Below are 20,467 nucleotides of genomic sequence, written 5' to 3' on the forward strand. Positions count from 1 at the left end.
ATCACATGAAGTGTTAATACCACTTTATAATGCCTTGGTAAGGCCACACTTGGAATACTACATTCAGTTTTGGTCACCATGATGTAGAAAAGATGTGGAAACTCTAGAAAGAGTGTAGAGAGGAGCAACAAAGATGATTAGAGGACTGGAAACTAAAACATATGAAGAATGGTTGCAGGAACTGGGTCAATGTTCCCTCTAAGCTGCGCGCCTACACGGCCGCACACATAACAAGAAAATGGTGCGCAGAAGTTTCAAACTGCAGCGCAGTGTTTTTTAATGTCTTAAAATATGACTGAAAATATCCCCCCTCTCTCCCTTCTCTCTCTCTCTCTGTACCGAACTCTCTCTTCCATCTGTGATTGGTGAAATCAAGAAAGACTCTGCCCGGAGACAGAATACGCTGCAGAAGGGAGAATTCCCATTGGTCCTATGGGGCTTCGTTGGTTCCTGGGAAAATATGATTCACTGGTTGTAGCCTGCTTTTCTCTGCACATCTGGGGTTTCTCAGGCATTGAGTCGTCTGAAGCCCCGTTCTGGACTGGGCAGTCTTTCTGCGATCCCTTCGCTTTGGGGAGAGAGGGAACCAGCATGGAATTGCACTGTCTGAGCCAAAGAGGTCCCCGGGATCTTGAGACTTGATTTTTGAGCAGTACCAATCCTTTCCACTCTTTCCTTTCCCTTTCTGTTCTTCTATCTTCCCTTTCATTTCCTTACTCTTTTCCTTTCATTTCTCCTTTCATTTCCTTTTTCCTTTCCATCTTTTCCATTTCCTTTCTCTTTTCCTTTCCTTTTCCTTTACTTCTTTTCCATTTCCTTTCCTTTCTCCTTTCCTTTCTCTTTTCCATTTCCTTTCTCCTTTCCTTTCTCCTTTCCTTTCTCCTTTCCATTTTCCTTTCCCTTTTCCTTTCCTTTTTCCTTTCCTTCTTTTCCATTTACTTTCCTTTTTCTTTTCCTTTCCTTTCTTCTTTGCCATTTCCTTTCCTTTTTCCTTTCCTTCTTTTCCATTTCCTTTCACTTTCCCATTTCCTTTCTCTTTTCCTTTCCTTTCTCTTTTCTTTTCCTTTCTCTTTTCCTTTCCTTTCTTCTTTCCCATTTCCTATCCTTTTTCCTTTCCTTCTTTTCCATTTCCTTTCCTTTTTCCCTTCCTTTTCTTCTTTCCCATTTCCTTTCCTTTTCCTCCCCCTCCCTTCCCTTCCTAGGGGTCTGAGGGAGAGGGAGGGAACCCTTTTCCTCCTCGCCCCCCTCCCCAACATCTGCTCTGATGGCAATTAATGGCTAAAAAAAATCAGGTGCTCAGGCATGAAAATGTGCCACTCAAACACTATACTTTTCCGCACACACTGAAAAAAAATTAGAGGGAACATTGAATTGAGTATGTCTAGTTTAATAGAAAGAAGGACTAGGGGAGACATGATAGCAGTGTTCCAATATCTCAGGGGTTGCCACAACGAAGAGGGAGTCAACCTATTCTCCAAAGCATCTGAAGGCAGAACAAAAAGCAATGGGTGGAAACTAATCAAGGAGAAAAGCAACTTAGAACTGAGGAGAAATTTCCTGACAGTTAGAACAATTAATCAGTGGAACAGCTTGCCTCCAGAAGTTGTGAATGCCCCAACACTGGAAGTCTTTAAGAAGATGTTGGATAGCCATTTGTCTGAAACAGTATAGGGTTTCCTGCCTAGGCAGGGGGTTGGAGTAGAAGACCCCCAAGGTCCCTTCCAACTCTGCTATTGTATTGTATTGTAAACACCCAGTATTAACACTGTAATGCAGTTCAGCCTCTCACATAAACAAAAGTGGCTATCAGTATTGGATGTTGAAGATTTGTAACAGCTTAATGCTTGCAGGCGTTTTTACCCCCAAACTTATACCACATCTTGCTTTCTGTAACTATGAAACTTGCAAGAATAAAAATGATGTATATATATTATATAATTTTAAAAACAAGTATTTTAAATTATTTAGATGAATGTCTGAAGTTAATCTATGAATTCATACACAGAAATGATGCATTCCTAAAAATATTTTAGGAATGCTGTCTTCATTTTCAATTTTATGCTAGTTCACGTCTTTATTTTTTGGAAGAGACTTTTTTCAATCATTCCAATGAAAAGTATTTACTTGTTCTAGGCTGAGAAGTAAAAAATCCCCAAAGCAAGGAGAACAGCTTCTGTATTGTTGTTAAGAAAGATAAACCTTTTCGGATACTGCAATAAAAAAGAATTTAGGCTCCTGTACAAACAACAGGAGTGAATTGTTTCCTTTTAAGTTATGGTCTCTAAAGACAACCATCCATCTGCAAACAGCTTCATCAGTTTGGTTGCTTCCGAGAATTAGATAATTAAAAGCAATATGGATGAATTAGGTTCATCTTTGCTGTTTGCCTGATTATTTTTAACACTTCAACTAATATTTGGATCATAGCTAGCTAGTTTGTCCTCTGCATTTAGAAGGCAAATGTCTAGGAAGGTGTAAGAGTGCACCAACTGCACACTTTTTCAGATCCAGAGTCCCTTCTTGTGGTCACTCTTTCTTTAGTCAGTTAATGTGTGGACTAGTCACTATTGCAGTGTGCAGAGGCTGCCTTGATGTCTAGAGAGAAGCTGCAGCTGGTTCATTCATGTTACTCCTTTGCTACATTAGCTTCCAGTGAGCTTTTGGTGACATTAAAAGTGCCCTAATCACATTATACATTATAAATAGAATAGAACAATAGAGTTGGAAGGGACCTTGGAGGTCTTCTAATCCAACCCCCTGTCTAGGCAGGAAACCCTACACCACTTCAGACAAATGGTTATCAAACATGTTCTTTAAAACTTCCAGGGTTGGAACATTCATAGCTTCTGGAGGCAAGTTGTTCCACCATTTTGGGGCAGAGTTTAGCTACCAGAAGGACCACACTCTCACATTATTCCACCTCTATAGTTAGCCATATAAATAAATTTATGTGTGCCCCATAAGTTTTGACTGAGTACATACCTTTCCTTTTCCATCTATTAAATAATATCTTTGGATGGATCTTAGAAAGTGCACCTTATCTATAATCCTATAACTGATGTCTGGAATAATATCCCCCTGGCCTGCAAGATGTTAGATTATCCTTAAAAACTTGCCTTCCCCCCAACCCTTTAAGATAAGTTGTGCCTAATTTATATGAATTGTTTGATGCAGTTGTAAAAGTGTTTTCCTTACTATATAAAGCTCATTTTGTTATTTTATTATTTTTAGGTATTGAATGGTTTTAGTTGTGTGCTGCTGCGATTAGTTTTTTATTTGTGGTAGTCTTATAAATCAAAATTATAATAATAAATATAAATAACCTATAGGAATTTTGGTTCTTTTCTATCCTTTTCAACAGTATTTACTTCTTTAATTAGAGTCGGTATCTCAGACTTGAGCATTTTATGTCCCGCGGGCCACATCCACCCCTTTGACTGTCCCTGTCAGGTCTGTGGTAACTGCGGCTGGGGGAGCGGTGGCTGCAGGGGGGAGGTAGTGGCAGCCCTCCACAACAGTCTCAGTTTCTCATGTGGCCCCTTGGGAAAATTAATTGCTCCCCCCACTCTATCAGCAAATATACTTACTGAAAAGTGCTTTGAGAGGTTGCCTTCCTTCAGGTAAATATAATATTGTCTTGTTGTTATAACTATATTAAATATATTATTCAGGATCCTGATAAAGTTGAAAAAGTGCCTGTGTTCTTTTAATCAAATATATATATTGAAAGGTAGTCCTCAACTTACAACAACAATTGAGCCCACAATTTCTATTGCTAAGCAAGACAGTTGTTAAGTGAAATTAAGGCCATGACCTTTCTTGACACAGTTGATAGGTCAGTCACTGCAGTTGTAGTTAGTAACACAGTTGTTAAATGAATCTGGTTTCCTCATTGACTTGGCTTGTCAGAAGGTCACAAAAGGTGATCATAGGATACTGCAACTGCCATATGTATGAATCAGTTGCCAAACACCTGAATTTTAATCACCTGGCCATGGGATTGCTGAAACTTGTCATTAAATGTGAAAAACAGTCGTCTGTCATTTTCTCACTGCTGATGTAACTAAATGAATTATTCTAAGTCAAGGACTGCTTCTGTGTGTTTGTGTGTGTATGTGTGCTTGTCTGTACATATGCATACACATAAGCATATATTTTCTGAAATGAATTTAAAAAGTAAAAATAATGGGTATCTTTGTGAAAAAGTGGATGTGTGTGTGTGTGTGTGTGTGTGTGTGTGCGTGCGCACGTATGCGCAGATCTTGGCGTATTCTGATTTTTTCCCCGTGTAAGATATACAGTATCTTGGCCAAGATACTGTCAATCTTACATAGGAGAAGACCCGAATACACCAAGACCTGCATATCTATACCCGTGAAAATCTACAAATACACACACACACACACACACACACAAACACACCTGAATACGCCAAGACCTGCAAATATATATATGTATTTGTGTTACAACCCCTGGTATGCCCAAGGGGTTATTTATCAGCACTAATACAACACACACACACACACACACACACACACACACACATATATATATGCTGGTTTTGTTGTATTCAGGTCTTTTCCCGTGTAAGGTTGAGATTGTCTTTGCAATGTTTCGGCAGGATCTCACCTGCCATCTTCAAGCGTGGGCTCAAAATGTGGGTTTAAAATGGGAACAGAGCTGCCGTCTTTCTGTAAGTCTTGGTGGGAGGGGATGGGGTGCTGGCTTCAAAGTTGATTTCAGGAGCCAGGTTAATCTCCAAAACAGAACACCTCCACAAGAGAATAATCATGGAAGCCATCGAAATAGAGAAACACCCCCACAGCATGAACAAACGTGATGATACCTCCCGCCTACCAAACATCTGGAAACCAGCCCTAGCCAACAAACGAACACCACCCACCACCCAAGCCGTTGCAATACAAAACAACAATGCACATACAGCCTGCACCAATCAGCACCAATCTACCAATCATGATACAACCACACAACCAATCATTCCACTTACTAAAACAAAGCCAGCATCCCATCTCCTCCCACCAAGACTTACAGAAAGACGGCAGCTCCGTTCCCATTTTAAACCCACATTTTGAGCCCACGCTTGAAGATGGCAGGTGAGATCCTGCCGAAACGTTGCAAAGACAATCTCAACCTTACACGGGAAAAGACCCGAATACAACAAAACCATCATACCTACACCCGTGAAAATCTACGAAAACAAATATATATATATAAGAGGGAGTAGTGACCTTCCTCCCATATTTAGTCATACCAGGGGTTGTAACACTAACACAAATACATACATACATACATACATACATACATACATACATACATACATACATACATACATATATATATATATATAGTGTCAGCACAATATTTATTTATTTATTTATCTATTTTTATTTATTTATCAGCACAAATACAACACAAATATAACAAACGCAACATTAAAAATATGGTTTTCTGCCTGGATGGTCTCCTGGAGTGAGACGAAAGACAGACAAAGGGAAACAGTGTGTTCCCTCCCATATTTGGGCATACCAGGGGTTGTGGCACAATACATACCTATTTCCCTGGCTCAGCTGATAAAGGAGGAGAACCTGTGGCTTAGTTGCTAATGCAGCGATGGCGAACCTTTTTTGCCTCGCGTGCCATAAGTGGGGGGAGTGCAGGGGGGTAGTGTGCGGGCGTGCCGCACCCATAATGTAATGTGCGACCCCCCAAGTGCGCATGCGCCCACTACAGGTGCTCCCCCCATTTTTTGCATGTTTTTTTCGCCCTCCCCAGGCCCCAGAGGCTTTATAGGAGCCTAGGGAGGGCGAAAACAGCCTCCCCCGCCCTCCCGGAAGCCTTCCGAAGGCTTGAGGGACCTTGCTCGGAGGGTCGTTTTGAGCGCTCCGATGGCTTGAGGGACCTTCAGGATGCTTCCCTGAAGCCTCCGGAGCAGTCAAAATGACCCTCCGAGCAAACCGGAAGTCCGTTCCCGAATTTCCGGTTTGCCCATAGGACCGTTTTTTTGCGCTCCGGAGGCTTTAGGGAAGCTCATGAAGCCTCCAGGGGGCCTTTGGGGGGCTGGGGAGGCTTTTTTCACCCTCCCCAGGCTCCTATAAAGCCTCTGGAGCCTGGGAAGGGCGAAAAATGCCTTTAAAAAAGGGTGAATTCAGCTGGCCAGTGCGCACATGCGTACTGGCCAGCTGACAGGGCAGCGCCTTGCGTGCCCTGACAAATGGTTCTGCGTGCCATAGGTTCGCCATCACTGGGCTAATACATCTGCCTAATATGTAATACAGCCCAGGTTCAAATCCCAGTAAGGGTATGGCTAGCTGATGAGAGCTAAATAGCTTGAAATAGATCTATACTAGTCTCCCTTTATTTATTTATCAGCACAAATACAACACACACACACACGCACACATATACTGGTCTTATTGTATTCGGGCCTTTTCCTGTGTAAGACTGAGAGTATCTTGGTGACGTTTCGACAAGGTCCTACTTGCCATCTTCAGGCTGGTGCCTTCGGCTTCGTGCGTGTGCGAGCAAAGCGTGATCGGAGCTGCCATCTTTCTATAAATATTGGTGTGTGTGTGTGGAGTGCTGGCTTTGTTGCTGTAGGCGGGTTGGTTGGCTGTGCTGTTACATCTTGATTAGTTGATGGAGTTGATGTATGCAGATTAAACCAAAGCCAACACTCCACACACCCCCACCAATATTTATAGAAAGCCGGCAGTTCCGATCACACACTAGATAGATAGATAGACAGACAGACAGACAGACAGACAGACAGACAGATTTATATAGATAGATAGATGATGATAGATAGATAGATAGATAGATAGATAGATAGATAGATAGATAGATGATAGATAGATGATAGATAGATAGATAGATAGATAGATAGATAGATAGATAGATGATAGATAGATAGATAGATAGATAGATAGATAGATAGATAGATAGATGATAGATAGATAGATAGATATACACTATATATATATATGTAGATTTTCACGGGTGTAGGTATGCTGGTCTTGTTGTATTCGGGTCTTTTCCTGTGTAAGATTGAGTCTTGGCAACATTTCAGTGAGGTCTCACTCACCATCTTCAGGCTGGGTTTTGGCCTTAAAATGTGATCGGAACTACTGTCTTTCTTAGATGTTGCCCAGGCAATCTCAATCTTACACGGGAAAAGTCCCCAATACAACAGGACATACATATATACATATACATACATACATACATACATACATACATACATACATACATACATACATACATACATACAATCCAATTAAAATTATCATTTATATTTACAAAAAAATCTAGATACAAAATGCATAACAATATTCTTATATATTGGGATCTTCTGAGAAAATAATGTAAAGCTTGTGAAAAATCATTTCAAAAAGATTTTTGCTTGCATCTGAATCTTCTTAAAGGCAAAACGAATCTGCTCTGAAGCCAAAGGTTTGTAGCCAGATGTATGTTCAGAAAGAAGATATTGAAGAAACAAAGATTTGCACATCCCTACGTATCGTTTGATTAACATCTCTTAAATTGAATGCTGAGAATAAGAGAGCAATGATACAAATTCAGCTGTTCTTTTTTATATATTCATTTATTTCCTTGAACCAAATATTTATACCCTGTTTTCTCCTTCTTAGCTGAAATGGACAGCCTTTCTGAACTATCACAACAAGGTGCCAACCACGTCAACTTTGGCCACCAGCCAGTCCCAGGGAACACTGCTGAACAGCCACCATCCCCTGTTCAGCTTTCTCATAGCAGTCAACCATCTGTTCGGACCCCACTTCCAAACATGCACCCTGGACTTACCCCCATTAGTCCTCAGTTAGTAAACCAACAATTAGTAATGGCCCAGTTGCTAAACCAGCAGTATGCAGTGAACAGACTTCTAGCCCAACAGTCCTTAAATCAACAGTACTTGAACCATCCCCCTCCTGTCAGCAGATCCATCAACAAGCCTTTGGAACAACAGGTCTCAACTAATACAGAGGTGTCTTCCGAAATCTACCAGTGGGTGCGTGACGAATTGAAACGAGCAGGAATCTCACAGGCAGTTTTTGCACGTGTGGCATTTAACAGAACTCAGGTTAGCCTTTTTAAAAAAAATTATATAGAACTGGTAGTTAATTTAACTATGTTTAGACTGTGATCCTAAATATCTTTACTTATGCTAAGAAATTTTAATTTTTTTCTCTTTTTTCATCTTTTTCTTTTTCTTTCTTTTTAATGGCAATTATTTGGGAAAACAGGAAATCTTTAGCTAAGATTTTTAAGAACCTATTTGATATAATTGCCATACTATTAAACCTTGTACATTCATCCTTTTAATGGTGCATGGTTTTTTTTTGTCTAGAACAATTATAAAGCTACATTAATTAAGAACTTTTTTATCCATATTATTGGTTCAATTCACCTCTCTCTAAATTAATTACACTTTGTGCATGCTGTGGACACATAGAAGCAATATTTGCAAGCTGAAATATTGAACTATATTTTAATATTACTTATACAGCAGCAACTGTTGCTACCTTTGATACCTAATCAGCAGAGGAAAGTGAATCACATAATTCTGGGAAAAAATTATGTGGGAGGAAACAGTTGTGGCTGTTTTTTCAATTGCATCAATACACTCAACAATAGATACTACAGATTACAACCTTCAATCCTAAACATTACATTTCAGACTATTACTGTGCTATTATCTCAAGCAAATGAATTAGCCAAAATTAAATAGCAAATATCATTAGGTTACTTCATAGCCTGCAATAAGGTCCTATCATTTTTTGATACCTGAACAAACAGAAAATAAAACCATTCAAGGATAACAAAAAAAATTAACCCAAAATAGATACATTATTAATCCAAGCTCTAAAGTTTGATCCTTCAATTATTTTTGAAGTATTAAACAGTATAAATCGGTACTGGGCATATATATTCAGGTATCAATGACAGAAAATTGAAATTAAACGTTACCAATATGTTTTGAAATGTTCTGGTGATAGCAAATTTTGCACATTAATTAAATGCACTACTATAATCCAGTTGTATATTTTACAGTTGTATAAAATTATTATTTGTGTAGATGCTGCTCCACAGACTCTTTAAAACTGGGTTTTTTCACAGAGACTAAACTATACACAATCCTTTTATTTCAATGTTTTTATCTCAATTTTATTTCTAAAATGAGACCTGGTATTATAGAACCAAACAAAAGCAAATTCAATAATATAAAATTATTACTTTGAAAAATATTCTTTAAAAATATTGCTTTAATAATTATTAAATAAATTTAATACTTTAAAAATAGCTGTATAAGTGTAAGTTGTGCCTAAGATGCTGGTCTAGAAACAGTGAGTTAAAATAATATCTGACTGGATAAAATTGAGTCATTCATTATCACTCAGCTCACATCTTTGAGTTGTCCAGAAAAATAGAGTAGACAAAAAGCCCTCTATGAGGGAGATGGGTGGTTAAGAAATTGAATGAATGAATGAATGTCTAGTAAAGAAGTGATGTCATAACCCCTTCTATAATTGTATTATAATTATTATACACTTGTTAATTGTGTGTTCTTCATTATGAATAAAGTCAGAAGTTCATATCTCTAAGTTTTTAACAATCAAAATGCCAGATCTGTGTTGAATACTTGCATAATAATTTCTTAATCTACTGCATTACTACCATTTCAAAGCTTCAAAATCTCCAAATAACTATTGCTAGTTGAACCTTCTCCATCCTTTATATTTTATCTTGCACAACTTTAACATATTTTTCTTTATAAAATTAATCAAGCTTCTTAGGACAATACTTGGAGTTGTCATATATATATCAGATAAAGTTGCTTGGATTCATTCCCATTTATATTCTGACCTTGTCATAGTTCAGAGGAGATGTCTAGGGAAGAGTTTTGCCCAGTTATCTGGAAATGGTTTGAATGTTTTCACCTGGGAAGTTGACAGGGTCTTGAAAATTATGTGTACAGCCACCTGCTTGTTAGATCCATGATACACATCCCCTTCCTGGCTTGTTAAAGCAACCTGGGAAAGGTGATCACAGTGGTTAAGTCCATTTTTGAATGAGACATTATTCTATACCATTAAAGAGACCATCACCACCCAAAGAAGGCATTGCTGGATCCTAATGTCTGGACAATTTTCTTCTCATATCTCACTTTCCATTTTGGAGGAAGATAGGAGGTAATGCAACAGGTTCAGAGGGCTATGGAGGAAGAAGATTATCAGGACATTTTTCAGTCAGGATTCAGACCTTGATATGGGATAGAAAAATCATTGCTTATATTTTTGGATGACCTTTGGTATGGGTAGAATAGTGGTAATACATCAATTCATGACATTTTGTGACTTTTGACAACATTAACCATGGTATCTTTTTCGCACGATACTCTACTGATCTTCTTTGGGGTTGATTCAAATTGATAATTTTCAGTAAAAGAATCAATAACAAATGAAGACTGCACAGTTTGATTTTAACAATATACAGTCTTGGACCTATGAGCCCAATTAAGCCCAAAATTTCTGTCGTTAAGCAAAATAGTTGTTAAGTGAGATTTACCCCATTTTATGAGCTTTCTTGCCACACTTATTAAATAAATCACTGCAGTTGTTAAGTTAGTACCACTGGTTGTTAAGTGAATCCAGCTTCCCAATTGACTTTGTTTGTCTAAAAAAATGCAAAAGTGTTCACATGATCCTGGGATAGTGCAACCATCATTAATACATGCCAGTTGCCAAGCATCCAAATTTTCATCATGTGATCATGGTCATACAATTTTGATCAATGATTGAGCAATGCTTATAAGTATGAAAAGCAGTCATAAGTCACTCTTTTCAGTGCCGTTGTAACACTGAACATTCACTAAATGAATGGTCAGTGTTACAATGACCTTTCATATTTGAGGAAAAGGCCATTATGGATGAAGTGAGAAATGAATTTAAAACCATAGTGAAGTCCAATCCAGGTTACCAAGTTTGGTGTTCATTTCTTTCTTCCTTCTTTTTTTCATTTCACATTTGGTACACTGTTTATTTTCCAGTAAAATGAAGGATGAAGATGGATTAATCAAAAACGATAACAGTAATGGACCATCTTGTAATGTTTTATTGAATTTGAGTTCTGGTAGAGGAAAATTTGCTTGCTTAAGTATAACAGAAAATGCTACTGTGTTCATATAATTCTTCATAGTGTAATTTAAGAAAAACTCACTACCCATATTACTGTTTGAATAAAAGGTAAAAAGGTGCTATTACACTATCATGACAGCTCTCCTCTTGCTAATAAGTGACAAAGATAAATGTGTCTGCTTATATGTTCCTTGGCAGGAGTCCAGATATGCGGGTGGAGTTTGAAAATAATGTTCCACCTGGATATGAGATTTCAATCCACTGCAATGCAGATAGCATACAGTGATGTTAAGCATATTGGTATTTGGGGGTGAGGGAAAGTTTCATCAGATCATAGTTTTCTTTGGAGAGCTTTGAAATTCCATGAAGCTGATAAAAATCTTTCTGAAATAGTAATTATATTTAAAGATCAGACAAACTGGGAGCCAAAAAGCTGTGCTTTAATTCTCTCATTTTGAAGAATTTGTAATTAGCATTGGAACCACTTGATATTTTTAAAATCACATCTCTATTTATGATGATTTGTTAAAAAAAATATAATGTGGTTATGATGAATTACTGCAAGGGAAAATAAGTAAATATAATTAAATATTTCCTTATTTCACACAAAGACAAAAGTCTAAACACATTAATGCAATTGTAATCAAAAATATAAAACAAAAGGATATAGTGTTCAGGTGTGATATTCACAGAGATAAACAACAGAATATCAAAGTAAGGTAAATTTTAAACTTCAAATCACTATCTAAATAAAATGTATTAAATTTATATTGGTCTGTCTGAAAATAGCTTAGAAAAGGCTCTTATGCAGAAAATATATTTCTCACTAGTGTAAGCTAGATATACAGCCTACAAACATGTATTCAGAGGGGTCAAGTACATCATGATAAGTTAGGTTTAAAAACCTAATGGTATTGCGGTAAGTAAATACAAACGATTGTAAATCTGAACAAACAGTGAGTAATAACATAAATTAAGATACAAATTACATTTGAATATCTGAACAGAGGAACACTTTCTATGAAAGTAGATTTAATTCTGACTTATACATAGATATTTTAATACAAATGGACAAATTTAATATAAATTTTTTGACTTCTGTGCCACATGACTAGTGCCTAAATTTTTTGAAATATACAATGGACATAAAGAATCTGGCTTGGATTATAGAAAGTAAGATTTGCAAGTGTAGAATCATGAAACAAACTACGTGATTTGGGAACAATTGCACAGTGGTTCAATAAAATATCTAGCAGGATATAGAAGAGGAAAAAATAAGGACAGTATTTCCCACTAGTGAAATGGAATCCTTGTTCTGCCCAACCCACAAATCATCTTCCAAAGATTTGGAAGCATATAATTTTGGAGATAGAGAGCTAGCAGAAATTTGTACAGATAGTTCTGAAGTTATGACCACAATTGGGATGAGAATTTTTGTTGTTAAGCAAGTCAGTTAAAAGTGAATCATATCCAATTTTATGATATTTTGCCACATTTGTTAAGAAAATCACTGCAGTTGCAAGTGAATTGTGGTTGTTAAGAAAATCTGACTTCCCCATTAACTTTGCTTGTTGGAAGCTGATGGTGAAATTCATAAATGGTAATCACATACCAGATAACAGTAAATACATGCTGGTTTTATTTTATTAATGTGGCCATGTGGATGTTACAATGGTGTAAGTACTAAGTCCAATCAAAAGTCACTTGTTTCAGTGCCATTTTAACTTTGAATGGTCACTATTTTGAAAAAATAATAGGCATAATAAATACAATCCTTTATCTACATAGGAATATTTGGAAAATGCTGGTCTGTGTTCATTAGTTAATATGTAAGTAAGTTAGAGTTGGGTATTTAATTTTAATGTACAATTCTAAAATAAGTTGGGATAAGCTGATTTTTCTAGAGCCTGTGTCTAGGCTCTAGAAAATCTGTGTCTTTTAAAAAGTTGGGAGGGTTAGATACAATCACTGATTTGGTTTAGTTAATTTGGTTTAATTTTCAAATAAAAAAGGTAGGTTAAGCTCCTCATAGGCTTAGATTTATCAATCCTGGTATTTTAGTTGTGAAAAGAGATCCTCTTTTCATTTTCAAAGGACCTCCTTTTTTGTATTGTATAAAATAAATTTTCTATTAAACTTTCACAGCATAATATAATCTTAGGACATTCAAAACTGCATTCAAACCACAAAGGCCAACCCTATCCATGAAATACTGTTCCCCTTGCTTTACATATGATTTATTGCGGGAGGGTCATTCTTTTCAGATTAATATATTTATTTTTGCTTTTACTTTTCTAAGTAATCAACTTCAATGGTCTATATGTATGCTCACCATGATAATTACCACAGACTTTGATGGCTGAAAGTGGCAGAATGAAAATTGCTTGTCTTTTTACAAAGATGATAGTAATACCAAAGCATATAACCTATAGTATGAAAGATAAGAAAGTGTATATGCTTGTATATTGTCTAAAGATTCTGTCATTTAATAAAAAATCAATTCAATTTGTCTCAGAGGAAGACTTAATAATAGTGCCAAAAATCTTGATCTTTAGTATCTAGTGATGAAGTAGGTTCTAAATTTGAAAATAAATAAGTTTGATTCTGTGAAGTAATTAATTATCACAGGTAAAATACAAATAGCTCCAGCAGTCCATAATTACAAAGTAAAGTTTTTAAAGGTATTTCCTAAAAAAGAACGTAAGAATGTTGGATATTAAGATGCTATTTCCTTGATTGTCTGAGGTTATTAGTAGTAAAGTGCAAAATGTCTTGAATTCTTAACATTTTGAAATTGAAGCACTTATTCCACTGTTGCTGAAACAATTGAATTTGAATTTAGTATTTTTTTTGTCTGAAATGGTTCAGTTGAAAAATATTGTTAGTCATTAGTGGTAAACCTCAACTTTGGATAATCATAAGTAAATAGAAAAAGAACTTCTAGGAGAATCAACTATGAATTGAAACATATAATATTATTCTACTGTTTTTCATGTTTAATAAATGAGTATACAAACAAATATCAAATATGAAATTTTATATTAAATAAAAAGTCAGTAAAAACAGACTAATTAAGCACAGTTATTTTGTTTTATACAAAAAACAGATGCTTAATAAAATTAAGAATGCAGCTCAGGTTTTCTTCTGGGCTATCTAAATTGTCAGTAGTAAGTTCCTATTCAGAATTACTGGTTTTTTGTGTGTGCATTTTCTGAAGTTGGTAACAAAGACAACTGTGATTTTATGGCATCTTTCTGTGGTTTCTTACTTTTCTCTATAAAGCCATTTGAGTGTACTTGTATATAAATATATACATATTTATTCTGCAGGGCTTGCTCTCAGAAATCCTGCGAAAAGAAGAAGACCCCAAGACTGCTTCGCAATCTTTATTAGTAAACCTTCGGGCAATGCAGAATTTCTTGCAGCTGCCTGAAGCAGAAAGAGACCGAATATACCAGGATGAAAGGGAAAGAAGCTTGAATGCAGCTTCTGCTATGGGCCCGACACCTCTTATAAGCACACCACCCAGCCGACCTTCACAAGTAAACTATTTTCTACATTTTTCATACCTTTTTATACATATGTACATACATACATTACAAATATATATATATATATATATATATATATATATATATATATATATATATATATATATATATATATATATATATATATATATATATATATATATTTGTAACTAAGGCAAGCTTCACAATATTTTTCACAGATAATATAATATCTGAATTACACACAGATAATGCAATGAATTTTAATTCATTATTTTAAAAACATCAGAGCTACTGTCTATGTAACAGCATAATTTACTAGAATATCCTTTATAAAAAAAACATATCAAACTGGAGCAGACATTTTAAAGAAATTGTCAATTGAATTGAATAATTTAGCTCATTCCATTTCAAGATTTTAAATACTAATTTTAGTGAGTATTGATGCTGCTAGTTTAAGTGTGATGCTATAAGTATCTTGTCTTGGAGAACTGGCAACACTTATGTTTAGTGTAATCGTTAAATGCCTTACAGTTTCTTAATGAACTCAGTTAAATGTGAATAAGATATTAAGGCTCAACAGAACAGTTTAAGTAAAAAAAAAAGAATTTTGAACAAAAATATGCCATGGATATATCTATTAATACCTGGAAATCATCCATTTTACCATAATTAATAAATTTAATTGCTTTAGTATTTTTCTATAAATCTGGCTAAAAGAATGTTGTATTGAAATATCTAAGAGATTTTTTTGGATGCACATTTCTCGTTTTTTGTTACACAGATAAGAACTGACTGTCATATTTAGAAGATAAAATAATTTTGGAGAACATCTTACTATACCTTTAGCTTTTGACTAATGGTTTAAACTTTAACAATCAAAATGTGCTTTTTATAAACTATTGTCTTTTTATGTCATCTTTTAATGTAGTATTTGGAATAGCAAAATATAAACTAGAGCCTTCCATTCTTGAGAAAACCACCATGGAGAGAGCAGTTAATGGAAATACTACTATGTAAATATAACTGCGTTTCTAGGCGCCACAGTAATAAAGGAGTAGTAAACTTTGTCCCAATAAAAAGCTATTTGGAAAGTATGTGCACTTATTATAACTTGTGCATTTGCAGAACAGGCTTGAAAAGTAGTCTGTTTTCCTTGAAATGAAATGCTTCATGAATTTAAAGGCACAGTATAAGATTAAAAGCTAAACAAGGATTTAAAAGTAATTTTGTTCCTAAACTAAAACATTACTTAAAAGAATGCATTTATAAAGAGTGTATGTGTGTGCGCATATGTCTGTATGCCCATACCTGAGAAAAATATGAACATTTATGTTTATTAATATGTACTAATTTAATTTAATCAACCTTTATCTGTTTTGGCTACGTTATTTCTATTTTTATAATCAATCATGTGACATGCCATATTTTCTAAAATTTAAACATATTTAAATAGCTTTATCTGATGAGCGTAAAACTTAGAGTAAGTTTATACAAATGTTAAGGAACCTTTTACATATTATGAATGAAGGCAAATATATGTGTTCCAGGATTATATTGCAGTATCCAATCTGGATCAGTCACCAGGACCAGAGGTTTTGTCTTCTGAGCTTTCAGACTCATACTGGAACCAATTCTCAGGGAATTTCTCTTTCACCACAATTTTTCTTCATTGCAATTAATACAGAAAGTTGGATTATATTATAAATAATGGAAATTAGTTGCATATTTTAATAGTTTAATGTTTTTTTTTACTTATTTGCAATGTCTTGTGTATTGATAATGCTACATGAAAACCAGTGAATGTGCATCACATATTTTTGAAGATTTTAATTTTACCATTCTTTCTTCAATTTTATCATTTGTTCCTAACGGTCTTCATTTCTAAATCTTAACACTCAGTTTTAGTAATCTTAATTTTATAATCTCACTTTTTGGGGAGGATTAGGTTTATAAACTATCATACACTAAATGATGACTGATGTTTTCAATAGAAATTATGGAGAAAAACCATAGCCTCTGAAAGGTTAATTAGCAGTGTATAATATAGTGTTCACTAGAGCACAGCAAACTAACCATCCATGCTTTTCTTAATGGGTCAGAAGAAAATGTTAAGAAAGAAGGAAAAGATATTCGGGTTACTCTGTTAAGCAAGAAAATTATTTTTTGGAGAAAAAAATGGTTTTTTGAAGCAAATTTATCAACATACATCAACTGTCTCCTAATGTTTTGTTAAATGTTTATACATTTTTTTTCTATAGCAATATATGAGTTTTTATCCATTAATCTTATAATCAAAGTAATCTCTATTATAATTAGTTAAAACCTTTCATAAAAATAAATATAAGTCATCAAAATAGTCATGTCTCTAAGTAGATAGACAGTTTAGGTGCAGGTGTGTGAATATAGGTATATGTTTATAGGTATATTTTTACTATTAAGTTTATAAGTCCATGTGTACATTATACACACACATACATATAACATACATATAAACACACACACACACACACACAACTGTCCAGTAAAATACTGATTAGACATTAAATTTTTAATAATGTTGATGCTTATGTGTTTATTAGTCTTATAAAATGGTTCAAATGTAAATTAGAAGCAGAATTTTGATCTAGCTTCAGTGCAACATTTCCCTACTTTTCATTAAAGCAGCCTAAAATTTGCAACTATTTAGATATTCATATATACACATATGTCTTTTGTAAGATATAACCTATATTATTTTTACACATTTGAAAAATACATTCTCTGCAAAGGGGGGCATGATGGATCAGCACTTAAATGTGCTGACCTTGTCAGCTGGAAAGCTCACAGCCTGGGTTTGACATCTAAGCACCTCGCAATAGAGTAAGCTCCTATTCCTGCCCCTGCTCCTTTTGCTCACCTAACATTTTGAAAGCATGCAAATGAGAGTAGATTAATAGGTACCACTTTGGTGGGAAGGTTCCACGCATCATTGGCATAAAGCCATGCTTGTCATGGAATATGTCTTTGGACAACACTGGCCAAAAAATGGAGATGAGTACTTTGCCCTAGAGTCAGACACAACTGAACAGGGAAACCTTACCTTAACCTTGCAAACAACAAAAAATGCCTTTGGTAACTCAAAATAATCTAGCACACATTCCTGCAATGCTCCCATTTTTTTTCTAATCAATTATTTAGAAGAAACACAGGGTCTAAGAGATTATTCATGTTTTACATTATTTCTTAAAACATTGGAACACTAAAAGGTATTCCAGATTTAAACTAGAAAGTTTTACTGAAGAAATCCATAAAACTATGACAAAATTAAATATTGAATATAATATTTTTAAAAGTATAAGTAAATGTATATAAAATATGGAACTATGATCAGTTGACCATCCTAGCAGGAAAAATTGTACTGTAATTAGATATTCTATTATAAATTATAAAGTGAACCACATTGGAGCAGGGCAAGTAGTCCTGCAGTTGTACAAAGGAAAAGAGGGATATAAAATTAATAATAAACAATAATAAATAAATGGATATTTTATTTAATAAATAGGCAGCATTGAAAGTTTCAGTTTGATTATAATGAACTGTGAGATGGTTATGTTCAACATATACTCCATGAATGAATTAGAATTACTCTGATGTCTCCTCAAAGTTAGACATGCAATGAATATTTAATAGTTTGTAAACGCTTTTCAATTTTCAATATTTCTGGATAAATATGACCTAAAATATTATGTGTTGTGCACCCAAATTTTAAACTAGATAAAAAGCCCAATTAAACTAATGAGTAAAAAGGGGGCTATTTTATTCATTGAGGAAAGATGATGTCATGGACATTCACCAAAGCAAGAGAGGCTTTTGGTCCCTTAGATATTATCCTGGGATCCCTTGAGACCTCCTAGATTATTACATATCTTGATATGATCTTTGTTGGTTAACCACTCCTGGGTAACAATGGTGATAAATGGACTCTATTTTACACAATTTGTCTAGCAATGGTAGAGTCCAAAGTCTTTGGAAATAGTTCTGTAATGTATTCCAGCACGATAAGCATCAACAACTTTTCTTAAATGTTCTCAGAAATCTCATGTGTTTGAACCATGAAATATATCCACAAATTTGCATTGTAAAGTTTCAGACTTTCATAACAAATACCCAGAATTCTTTTCTTTAAATACTCTCATACTCATACCTAATTATTATCCCATTGATTGAAACATTGATTATCAAAATAAGTGATAATCCAACAGGTTCACATACTTTATCAGACGAATATATAGCTTTGGATCATATGCCTCATATATCATATTAGGAGGTATGATTTTATGTACGTATCTGTGTGTGTGTGTGTGTGTGTGTGTGTGTATTTTAAGGTAAAAAACCCTAAAATGAATAGCAAAAGTGTGACAAAAGACCTCTCTTTTTGCTTATTCTGTGTGTTGAACATGGTGCTTATTCTATGTGTTGAACATCGTGGCCAAAGAGGATTTTCATGAGTGCATTCTTATGCTTAGGTACAACACAGAATAAAAGGATGTCTGATAACTAAGGCAACTTTCATCTTCAGGGGACCTCTCTTTTTGAAGATCACTTAAAGCTCTACTTGTCTCTCTTGGCATGTTATTTAAACATTTGGCAGTATCTTGTTATGGGAAATATATAATTATTTCACCTTATTATTATAATTGAGTTTGAGAATAAACCCTCTTGATTTCAGTGGAACTTATTTCTAATTAAGAGCACTTAAACTCTAGAGTGTGCTGATAGTTACAGTGCTCTTAACTGGGCATCTTTTTATCTGTTGAATAATGATATATCATATTTCTAGGTAAAAACAACTGCTATTTCAACAGAAAGAAATGGAAAACCTGAAAATAATACCATGAACATAAATGCTTCCATTTATGATGAGATTCAACAGGAAATGAAAAGAGCTAAAGTATCTCAAGCATTATTTGCAAAAGTTGCAGCAACAAAAAGCCAGGTAAGTCTTGTGGCCATCTGTGAATTAATGTTGCTATCCTTGCTTCTTTGTTGTTCAGTTTAGTTGGATGAATGTATGAATAAAATCCTTTAAATGTTAAGTGTGATTAAACACAATAGGAAATTAAGTGGCTTCTCTAGAGGTAGGTCAATATGTTTTTAGCTGAATATATTTTTTCTGATACATTTTAAAACATGACGTATTCATTGGCAGTATGATGAAAAAGTATTATGTTGACTAGTCATGAATTGTTCAAATTGTAACCTCTCAATCCATTCAATATAATATTACCACTCTCTATAGGCGCAAATCTAGATATCCTTCAATTCTTTCTATTGCATTTTCCCAAGCTAGTCTTCTTTTTACTTAACACTAGAAAGTTTAATGGTTAATCCCATGTATGTATAGAGTTTTCTGAATCATACAGAAAATAGGAGTCCAGATTTAAGAGAAAGGAACCCAAAGGTGAGCAAACATAATGGAGGGAGGGAGTTTTCAGGTAGAGAATAATTTTATAAAGAAACAAATGTAAACAAATTTAATGTAAAGTTTGGGAGTTTAGAACTTCTTTGAGGACTGCTTTATTGTAAGTGCATTCCAGCTAGTGTTATATACTTTATGACTTGATTCATGACCTGCTGTTATGGAAGTCCCAATGGGGAACAATATAAAGACTTTAATAACTAATTATTCAGAGGATATGTTCAAGAATATTTTGATGAATGATAGGAGATACAAGAAGCTCCAGAAAAAAAAAAGATTTTGTTAACAGTAAGAAAAAAGTGGTGCTTCCAAACTGTTTCTAAGCT

The 20,467-nt window shown here is 34.7% G+C and overlaps 1 protein-coding gene across 9 annotated transcripts in view; it reads left to right on the forward strand.

Moving 5' to 3' along the window:
- Nucleotides 1-20,467, forward strand: part of SATB1 (SATB homeobox 1) — a 111,648-nt gene that overhangs the window by 55,120 nt on the left and 36,061 nt on the right. For all 9 annotated transcript variants that reach the window (XM_081970858.1, XM_081970860.1, XM_081970859.1 and 6 more), the window contains 3 exons: nucleotides 7,668-8,116; nucleotides 14,501-14,713; nucleotides 19,503-19,658. In XM_081970858.1, the coding sequence (XP_081826984.1) occupies nucleotides 7,668-8,116; nucleotides 14,501-14,713; nucleotides 19,503-19,658 (818 nt within the window). The remainder of the gene's footprint in view (nucleotides 1-7,667; nucleotides 8,117-14,500; nucleotides 14,714-19,502; nucleotides 19,659-20,467) is intronic.

The sequence above is a fragment of the Natrix helvetica genome (assembly GCF_964273705.1).
Source record: "Natrix helvetica genome assembly, chromosome: Z".
NCBI classification, from domain to species: Eukaryota; Metazoa; Chordata; class Lepidosauria; order Squamata; family Natricidae; genus Natrix; species Natrix helvetica.